Source organism: Papaver somniferum, chromosome 7 (assembly GCF_003573695.1).
Source record: "Papaver somniferum cultivar HN1 chromosome 7, ASM357369v1, whole genome shotgun sequence".
Lineage (NCBI taxonomy): Eukaryota > Viridiplantae > Streptophyta > Magnoliopsida > Ranunculales > Papaveraceae > Papaver > Papaver somniferum.
Window position 1 is genome coordinate 29,345,212 of NC_039364.1, and position 11,276 is coordinate 29,356,487.

The 11,276-nt window shown below is 35.7% G+C and overlaps 1 protein-coding gene across 1 annotated transcript; it reads left to right on the forward strand.

Annotated features, from left to right (window-relative positions):
- The first annotated feature begins 1,792 nt into the window (after positions 1 to 1,792).
- Positions 1,793 to 6,133, forward strand: LOC113296831. Its single transcript, XM_026545183.1, has 5 exons — positions 1,793 to 2,465; positions 2,571 to 4,911; positions 5,115 to 5,175; positions 5,271 to 5,494; positions 5,752 to 6,133. The coding sequence occupies exons 1-5, from the start codon at positions 2,348 to 2,350 to the stop codon at positions 5,807 to 5,809; spliced, it is 2,802 nt and encodes a 933-aa protein (XP_026400968.1). The 5' UTR covers positions 1,793 to 2,347; the 3' UTR covers positions 5,810 to 6,133.
- The last annotated feature ends 5,143 nt before the right edge of the window (positions 6,134 to 11,276 follow it).

Below are 11,276 nucleotides of genomic sequence, written 5' to 3' on the forward strand. Positions count from 1 at the left end.
TGTAATTCCTATGAAAAAGTAGGTCAGAAAATGGATATGAAATGACTATTTCATGCATGTACATCTTGAGGCACCACTGTATTTTTCCATGAAATCGTATTTTTGTGTGTGGTTATAAATAGACGGTTTCATGCATGTTTTGCAGGATGCACATATTGGTGCACCAATGTAATTCCCATAAAAAAGAAGGTTATGTGTGGTGATCAATGATCGATTTTATGCATGTTTGCAGGGGTGTACATATCGATGCACCAGTGTATTTTCCCATGAAAAAGTAAATTGGTGTGTGGTTATGAACAAACGGTTTCATGCATGTTTTGCGGTGGTGCACATATTGGTGCACTAGTGTAATTTTCTTGAAAAAGTAGGTTTGAGAGTGGATATGAATGACCAATTTTATGTATGTTTTGTAGGCATGTACCAAGTGGTGCACATGTGAAAAACTGACTGAAAAACTTATGAAAATTTCGTGCATGTGCACCTTTTTGAAGCAAAAATTATTTTTTTTTTTAAAAAAATGAAAATTATATAGTCATATGGGTACTCTTTTTGTAGCTATCGGAAAGAGCTTTCCGAATATATAAAGTTCGTGAATTTTGGACGAGCGGTTAGAAAGATAAATCGTTTTTAAATTATTTTTATATTATTTAAAATTGGTGACATCATTATAAATCAATGTGGACTAAATTGCAAATATTTGGACTAAGTTGTAATAATAAGGGTTATTAGTGTACTTTTCGTATTTTAAACAAATAATGGATTGATTTGTACCTAGTTGAATGGGTATGGACTAACTAGTATTTTTAGATATGATTTTGGACTAAACCATATTTTTTCCTTTATCTTCTCTAATCTATGTTGTTTAGTTCGTATGGGTGGGTAATTACTGTATTGTTATACACTAGTTGCCAAACACAGTTGTTATCATGGACACAACAACAATGTAGGATATTAACATCGCTAATCTTTTAAGTATTTTTTGTATAATTAGGTGGAGGACAGCTTGCTTATCAAGTGGATCTGATTTAATTCATTTTTCATGAATTCTTATTCATCATTATTTTCGATATATAATTACACACTTCTAACAAATATCAACTCATCTAAATTAAATTTTTGATAAAGGGATCATCTGATAACTGCCTTACCAATTAAATAGAGATACCAAATTAACAGTCTTTAAAAGAGTGTGCATCAAATCCAGTTTTTCCAGAAATTGCCCATGGTTTAAGATTATCCGCGAATTTCAAACCGATGCATATCCGATTCTTTATGATGTTTTGTTTGTTTGCAGAATTACTTGTTGCGGGATCCAAATGGATGCTCGATCCAACATCAGATGATGCCGATAATGTAAGTTTGTCATAGAGAGGGCAAAGAGGATTACACATCAAACAAACTCAATGAACCACATTGTACTATTACTTCAATTACTTTACTCGCGGGTAGGCATTATAATTTGACTAATGTACCACTGGCTCTAAGTTGACTTAGTCATAGACAACTACTACTCAAACAACCTTGACTAATCCACAATACGTGTGAATACTAGTCAAACACTATTAACGTACGACCAAGTACTACTAATACCTTGTCTTGATTAGGTGTTTGACTTTTAGCTAGAATTACAAAGGAAGCTGTAATAAACCAAGATTAAGCCTTGGTATGGTATCTACAAAATAATAATAATATCTCTATCATTTGTCGACATTAACTATGGCCTGGTTGACCATGTTTTATACTATGATGATCTTTGGTGCAATGGGAATTTTAGCTGTTTGTCTACCTACTTCATGTGATTCTTTGCTTTCACTGCACTGCAAGTGCAGGTGAAAATGCTAATCTGTAGCTTCAGAGAAGACCCAAAAACCTTTTACCAATTCTTCAAAGAAGAAAACCCTCCTTCCAATTTCCCTCCACATAAACATTTCATTTATTGGGATTTGGAACTATCCCCCTCTCTCTCAGTCTCTCTCTCTCTCTCTCTCTGGAAATCTTCTTTTTGACTTTTGTCGAGAGAGGACTTGCAGACAACTCCTATAATTCACAGCCGAAACAAGAAGCGACGGCAAATTCTTTTTCTTCTCATTGAATTTCATTTCATTCATGGAGATCAGTTGAGCTGAAAACCTACACCTCTGAGTCTCTTTTTGAGGTTTTTCTTCTTCTCGGATTTTAGAGATTTCTCTGGTTCTGGTTCAAGTTTTGAATTTGAGTTCTGGGTTGAGGGTTTTTCTGTAAAAAGAATGATGGGTTTCTAAGAAATTTCTTGCTGGTTGAGGAGGTTCTTCTACTTTGTGGTGGGTTAATTTGATTTTTTTTGTATTTCTTCCGATTCTGCTCACCAATGGAGGAAGGAAGAACAAAAATTCGACGAGTTCGTTGCCCCAAATGCAGTAAAATCTTAACTGAACCGCCAAATTCTCCTGTATATCAATGTGGTGGTTGTGGCACTATTCTTCAAGGTAAGCAAAATCATTTTCATTCACTTTTTTTTCTATTATATTCCATTTGTTTGTTTCTATCTATTTGTTTTATTATATTTTGATTGTGGGGTTCTGTAAATGTAGCGAAAATTAAACCAGCAGCAGATGGGTTATCTCAGAAATCTAATGAAGATATAGGTTCTGTGAAATCAGGAAGTGATAGGGGGGAAATTGATGTGGTTGTTGGAATCAAAGATGATAATTCAACTAGTTGTCCTAAGGTTGGAGATGAAGAAATTGTGGGAGAAAACATGGCAAATGGTTATGATTCTAAGTATAAACGTAGGTCGAAATCTCCGATGCATGAATCTCTAGTTCAGAGAGGTTTAAACATAGATCAAGATGAGGTCTTGAGTGTCAGTACTCAGAAGGAATTTGTTCATGTTGAACCTCAATTTGGAATTGCTAATGTTTATCAGGGACCAGATCAAATTCCGCACCGGCCTAACCCGAGATTAGATGGGATGATGGCGAATCAGAGAATGCAACAAGTTGGAAATGGAAGAGGTAGGTTTCCGAGTGCGTCATATGTTGATGAAGGTTCATCCAGCTACCAACAATCTGGTTATAGTTATGGCTATGGGAAACCGATGTCAAGCCCTGAAATGAATATTGGTTATGGTGAGCAGATGTCAAACCGAGGTTCTAACTATGGGTACGGCGGGGGGATACCAGTCGGGGGCTCTAATTATCCGTATGACGAACATATATCGTACCCTGTTAGCAGCTCTGGTGTGGCTGAGAGAGTCCAGTTTCTTGAAAATGATAGAGCTGAGCTCTTGAAACAACTGCAAGAGATACAAATTAAATTAGAAAGTTCTGCTGATCTTACTGCTAAACCAATGGATAGAAGGGTTCCACAGAATGCGAGAATGGCTACTCATGGTTCTTACGGTGCTCATGATCCTAGGTTGCCAGTTGAGCCGTCTGGATTTGTAACATCTCCGTCGCATCCTTACTTTCCTGCAAAACATGTTCGCAGCTCGTCTGTCAATAATGTAATGAACAGACATTTGGCAGACTTGCAGACATTCTATCCACCAAATGAACTCCCAGGGTACCCGGATATGATTGGTTCAACTCATGGAAGAAACCTGAGCCACTCACCCCAGCGATACCGAAATCGACCATCTCATGATTACTTCCATGGAGGCTTTGACCCAGAGACTGGTTCTTCATACCCTAACAATACTTTCTTCCACCAACCTGCATGTTCTTGTGTTCATTGCTACAACAAACACTTGCAAGTTCCTCCCCAAGTCCATTCTGCAGTTTTGAGAGATAGAAGGTTCACAAATCCCACTAGCAACCCAATTGGTTACAATATCGGGTCTCGTCCAAGGAGTTATTATCATGGAGGTGCCAATCCTCCTCTGTTTCGGCCTCGTGCACAGGTGTCAGTTGATCTGGATTCAGAATTTGGTAGTGTTTGTAATAGAAGTGTAGAGAGGGAAGCGGAACCTCGTGTACAGGTGCCAGTTGGTCTGGATTCTGAATTTGGTAGTGTTGGTAATAGAGGTGTAGAGAGGGAACTGGAACCAAAGAGTGTTAAACGTCGTTGTTATCCAGCTGCGGGTGGGGCTCCATTTATTACGTGCCATAACTGCTTCGGACTGTTGAAGCTTCCAAGAAAGTTTTTGCTGATGCAAATGAGCGAAAGAATGCTGAAATGTGGGGCATGTTCAACTGTTATTAGGATTTTGGTTGAAAGTAAGAAACTCATTTGTATCCAAGAAACTCCTTTGAAGGCAAATGATGAGCCTGTTGTGGTGGCTCGAGAAAGTAATTTGCAATCTCATGGTCATGCCAAAATGGACAGCACGAACTCTTACTCCGACGACTACGGTAACTATCGGTCGATGGACTCTGATTCCATCTTGTCATCAACCGATCCAAGTTTGAAACCAAGTGAGTCTGAGAAGATACAGAATCTCCCTTCTTCATTTACTGCTATTACGGATGGTGAGGTAAGTCCTCATAATGTGATTGCTCAAGGGGGGATGTTGGACCTATCAAAACACGTAATTCAACCACCTCCAGGTTCTAGCCTTCAGGAATTATTTGAATATTCTACTTACATGCGTAAGGTGGACAAACCTGGGAGTGGAAACAATAGCATAATCATGGAACATCAAGTGGAAATGGTCCCTGATCTGCCAACTACGCCCACTTCCTTGCCGAACTCTACGGAAAATGTAACTCAGGCAACCGTAATAGATACGTCATTTAACGATACCTACACGTCTCAGGATTCTGATGCAGCCAGAGCAGATCTTCCCACGAGGAGCTCAATATACTCTTCAGATTCTGATTATACCGTGGAGAATGAGACACCCAACGTTTCAATAAATGGGCATCCTTTGTCAGATCATTTGGTCAGGAAGGCTCAAAAGCAAGCTGGGCGTATCTATCCTGGTGAATACTGGTAAGCATTCCATCTGCTTTCACAAAAATGTATGCTCAAGAAGAATTCTTGTAGAAACACTTCCACCTAACGTTTTTAAGGTTTGCATTGGTATATGTATTTCTTGTAGAAACATGTATGCTCAAGAAGAATTCTCTACTATCACAAAAATGCTCTTTTATTTAGAGGCACTTATGATCTTTTGTATTTGGCTGCCTGTTCAGGTATGATTTTCGAGCTGGTTTCTGGGGTCCAATGGGTCAACCTTGTTCTGGCGTGATTCCGGTGAGATTACAGAACAACAATTCATTTCCGATTCGTTTGTGGATAAAGTTTCAATTCACACCTTTTGACTAATTTATATTCATAAATCTCTGCAGCCACATATTCAAGAATTTAATTATCCAATGCCCAAGGATTGTTCCGGTGGAGACACCAGTATTATTGTAAATGGGAGAGAACTTCGTGAGAAAGATCTAAATTTACTTGCAAGCAGGGGTCTTCCAGTTACCGAAAATAAATCTTATACCATTGAGATATCAGGTTCGGTGGTGGATAATGATTCAGGAGAAGAGCTCGATAGCCTTGGCAAACTTGCCCCTACGTAAGTCTTGAACTTCCCCCAAATTCTCCCTTTCTTTTAGTTTACACTGAAGTACTGAACTAGTATATTATAATTAGGGTGTTGAAACACTACTCAATCCTTCACTCGTCCAAGATAACTTTAGAGCTATAAAATCACGTACATTGCTTAAAGTTCTTTCCTCAATTTCAAATGTTCTTCAATATAAGGCATTAGATTAGAGTTAGCGAACAGCCATTATGCTATTATATCTGAAAACGTCCTTTACTTGTGAACAGAATCGAGAAGTTAAAACGTGGATTTGGAATGAAGGTTCCGAAACCGGCAGCTGCCTAAACAATTACGGTTTAGTTGTCAGAATACTTCAGCTGCCATTATTTACATGCGAGGAAAAATGGATTTCCAGAACAATCAACAAGTACTGGAGCTGAATTTTTTATGGTATATTATTAACTGTTGTTGGCTGGGAGAGACGTTTTAATTTCTCTTCTCATTATGCTAATCAGATTTTTGTGATTGATTGATTATTCAAAAGTAGTGTTGTTGTGATTGTGACAGAAACTACTATTAACCATTATACTAGTCATGTGTATAACTCTGTAATTGTAATCGCCTATCTCAAAGAATGGAAAAAAGAATGAAAGATTGAGTTTTGTTTTCTGGTTCCTGTTAAAACTGTTGTGCACAAACTTTTGATTCAATAATATCATATGAACAGTTGGACTACTTTGCCTGAGTTGTTGGATAACAGTTATGTTAAGGGTTTTCTGCTGGTTTACTCTGTGTGCATGTAAAGAAAACGGTAAGCTGTAATTTCTCATGCGGCAGCCGTAGGGGCTCGCTTATAAGTAATTTCTTTATGCCAAGTGTAACAAATGAAGAAATAATGATGCTAATCCTATTCGTAGTATTTCGATATGTGGATCCAAATGAAACTTTTGGAATATCACCGTGGGTGAGTGGTTGAATTGAGATATTGAATTAGAAGACTTTGTAAAGGCTACGATTATTAGCACAAGAGATGAAGGCAGAGCCGAGAGCTAAATTGGCTCGTCAGCAACCTAGCAGTACTAATTAGGGTGTTTGTTTACCAGAAGCCGATCTCAAAACTCAGAAACAAAAACGATTTATTTGACAAAAAGTTACAATTTGTTGCTTTTATAATCTTAGGCTTAGGCTGAGTTTGGTACTGCTGTGTCTTTTGCAGAAGCACTTTTTTGCTGTGCTGTGCTGCGCTGTGTAAAAAATAACAGTTAGGTGTTTGGTAAACTATATACTAAAAGCTAAAGCTGATTAAAAAAATTATCAAATTGTGTTTGGTAAAACATTAGTTCAGTTATTGTATTCGTAGCAAATGACTAAAATAGACATAACATTTTAATGTGAAACCACCTTACGGGATAAAATAAATAAATTAAGATCAAACAATTATTTAATATTGGCTCTTATTTTTATTTTTGATTAAATTTTTTTATTGATTTCACCACATACATATTTTCTTTTAAGCTCCCATTAAACTTTTAGCGATTTCATCTCTCAATTTTTCCATTTCTTTTGAAAATAATAATCTTTAAAGAGCATGATATAGATTGAAAATAACAATCTTTAAGAAATATGATATGGAGAATAAGATGTTGATTGTAAAAGATTTAAAGGTAATTTTGGTCATTTATAAAATAAAGTAGGGATATAAAAGAGAAATGAAATCTTAAAATTAGGTGGGACCAGAGCTTATGCTTTTGGAGCTTTTAAAAGCTCCTCCCCCCATCTTATGAAAAATGGAGAATTTTGGAAGTGCTTTGGACAAAAAGCACTTTAGAATTTTTTTACCAAACACCAATATGGAAAATTATTACTATATATATTTTTTCCAAACACCAATATGGAAAAAAAAGCATTTCTATGTCGAACAGAAGGCCCAATCGCGGCCCGATACGGCACGGTTCATATCCTAGAAGGGGTTGTCTTTTGACAAATCTGACGGTTTTAGAAGGGGTTTCTAAAGTGATCGATGGCCGCCATTTGCTTCCAAAGTTGAAAGATAAATCGTGGCTGAGAATCAACCCATGTTTTACGTCCACCTCCAACCGCTCAGATTTGTTTAGATCAGATATATGGTTTCACCTCGACTCTTCCCCCCTTCAATTTTCATACGTTACGATCAAAGCTCACATTACCAGCACCATACGTTACGAAAAAGGATCCCACTAACAACTCCATTAAGTCTGTTAATCAATCCCTGAAGATGTTCAAAAGGTTCTCACTTCTCAATTTCTTTCTAGATCATGCTTTGATTCTGAATTTTTTTTATTGTTAATTTTCTTAGATTTTTATTTGATTTAGTTGTGTTGTTCAATTGGTTATCGCAGATTTTGGTTGGTCGAGGACATATTGAGAAATGAACCGGCATCCATCTCAGGTAATAAATCCTCTAAATCAACACTGAACACCATCTCCGGTTGTATTTTTCAGTTTTAAATGGACTGATTGTTGGTATCTTCGTTTTCTTCGACTAATTTTATGTTTCATAGTCTGAATTTTGTTATGTGGTTTTATTTAGGCATAATCAGTGGAAAGAAGAATTGATTGGTGCTAATGAGGTTTATTATATGTTTTTCGCAGTGACTGCGAACAAAAGTGTACTGATCTTTTAAAAAATTACTTTGTATTGTGGGTGTGCAGTGTTAGGCGATACTTTTTGTATCTGATTTGGACTTATCAATTTAACTCATATATTTAGGTAAGATTAAACTATATGTTTTTTCATAATTTATTTAGTATAGTTTGATCTAAGTTGTATTCATAAATCATAACAAATTTTATGAGTTCGGTTTGGTGATTGATATTTACGTATTTGATTTGAGTTCAGTTTGGTTCTTAGCTGCAGTTTTATGTTTAAAATTTTGTTACAGATTTTTGCAAAAATAATGGGAGTTAATTATGGCAGATTTTTGTGGAGATTATTGTTGCGTTGCGCGCCATCATCCATCTCAAATATGTATTGATTTAATTTAACTTGATTTGTATCATCTAGAGATGCATGAGGCCATCGTTTGAGTTCAATAAGAACTGTTACAATTGAACCAAGGTGGGATCTTTGTTGGTTTAGATAATGAGATTTTTCCCTGTCATCTCTTCTAATATCATTTTTTGATGTTAGGAATACGTTATTCTTTAACCATGTCTAAATCTGGCCATTTTTGTTGTTTTTTAACATCAAAATTAACTCAACGATTCTTATTGTTATTTACAATGTTTATACAAATACTCATTTTAACATAAGGTTTTTTAGGTACTCAGGATTTTAAAAATTGAATAAGAATGATATTCACTCATCAGGCTTCTGATAACATGACAGTGAACATCAGAACAATCTCAAATTTCAGGAATAGCTGATGATTCAATGTTTGAATATAAAATATGTTCCTGGAAGTTCTGTCCACTATTTTTGACGGGAAAGAACTGAACTTACGGAAAATCAGAATAACATCAATCAAATCTTGTAAGGTATTTTTTTTCTTTTTTCTTAATTGTCTTTTTGTTGTTGTTGTTGTTGTTTCTGTAATGGATTAATGAGACTTCTGTTTATCCTACCTGAAGAAGAATTTGGATTCATAGTGTCGTTTCAGTTATTGCAAAAGGTATAAACCAATAGAATTTGAATTCATAGTGTGGTTTATGTTTATCCCTGAATATGAATCGTGGACGGTCTTACTCGGTTACTTATGTCTAAATCGGCATTATAAGTTAAATTAAACTACATAATCGTGGTTTCAAATTTCATTTACCTGTTACCTGTAGCTTATTGTAGCCATATTATGAGCTAAAACCTTATCGCATTAATTACTTTCTTACAAAAAGATTATTTTCAGGTATTGATTAAACCAGTTTGGCTACAAAAATTGATCTCAAGTCTGTAGCACAGTGTAAACTGCTACTTCTTAAAGAACCCTTTTGTATCATAAATATGTCTTTGTTTTCTACACTAAATATCTCTCTCGATGTACATGGTTGCAGGTGCTAAATCAATTTTTGATTTGTAGTTGTAAGGTCATTCGATTCATTTTTTTATTTTTTGTATACGGAAGCATCCAAGGCTAATTATTTTCTTTGGTTTATCTATTAAGAGATGACTGGGGACATACTTCCTGATGGAGATGGGTTGAGAGGATTTAAAATCATATTGGTGATGTCTGCTCTACCTGCTAAGAGCGTTTCGCACGCTCGTGTGTAACTTATAAGCTAAGAGCGTTTCGGGGAGTATAAGATTTGGGTGAAGGCGTTAGATAAAATGTTTGACCCATTGTTCTCCTTTTCTCTTCGATCAACCGTAAAATGTAGAAGGCTATTATTGGGGCGTCACCATCCAATAGAGGGGCTTCACTTGGATATTTAGTGACCAAAAATCTGGTTATGGGGTACTTTTGATTCAATAGCAACTGTCCAAACTACCCTTCAATTAAAATTAAAACTTAAAAAACATAAACAATACCTAATTTCTATTCTTCATTCTTCACATTTCAATTGCACTTCTTCTTCCTCTCCTCTTTCTCTTCATCCTTTTCATCGTAAATCCGTTTGAATTCATTTCATCGAACAAACCCATGGTGTATGTAAGGTAATAATCGAACATAACCATCTTTATTTACTTGTTTTTGTGCTTAAAATAGGTTAGATTGAATGAAATCGAAGTAAAATTAGGGTTTTAGTTACTTTTTGCTAGTGTTACGTCTGTGTACGTTACTACTAGATTTTTCAATCGTAATTTAGTTTTTGAAGAACTTACGTCTAAGTTTAGTTCAATTCAACCGTAAACTTTGATTTGCATGTTGTATTACGTCTAGGTTTAGTTGAATTCCAACCGTACTTTTCAATTTTACGTCTAGGTTTAGTTTACTGAATTTTCCTTTCGTCAACCTAGCCGTAAATTTCAATTTTACGTCCAGGTTCCTTTTAATTCCAACCGTAGAAATTGATTTTACATCCAGATTTGGGTTGATTCCAACCGTAGAAATTGGTTTTACGTCCAGGTTTGGATTGATTCCAACCGTAGAAATTAATTAAATTAAAATTAACTAAAGGGTTGTTCGGTCATTACAAAATTATTTGAGATAAGGGATTTTTGATTTTACTTCCGGGTGACCCGTTTTTGTCCTATTAGGTGACGCCCCTCTAATGGAATGTGACGCCCCAATAATAGCCTTCAAAATGTAACATTGCTGGAAGAATGTGGCAGCCGTCCACTGCATGAAATACTTGAGGAATGTTTTTCTTTTTTTTTCTTTTTTTGTATCACATTACTTGGTACAGTAAGTATAATTTCTCTTCATCAATTTCGGTCATCCGAACATACCATTTGCTAATGGAAATGAATTGAGGATTTTATTGTGTGCTAATATTAATAATAATACATCTAAAGTTATAGTCTGGGTACATAATGCTATTAAATTTGATATGTTTACTTCTCTACACATAACGTCCCATTTTGCAGTAACACCAAGACGGCCCGGATCATATTCTAGTAATATCATATGAAGGGTTTTCTGCTTGAGTTGTTGGATAACAGTCATGCTAAGGGTTTTCTGCTGGTTTGCTCTGTGTAAAACTCTCTTATACTCCATCCCGCAAAAAGTAGGCAAAACTAGAAAAGGTAAAAAGACATTATTTTTTTTTGCCGGACGGAGTTGGTAATGACATTTTTTTCATTATTGTGATTCTGTAAATGAAGAAATAATGATGCTAATCCTATTCATAGTATTTCGATATGTGGATCCAAATGAAACTTTTAGAATGTCACCGTGAG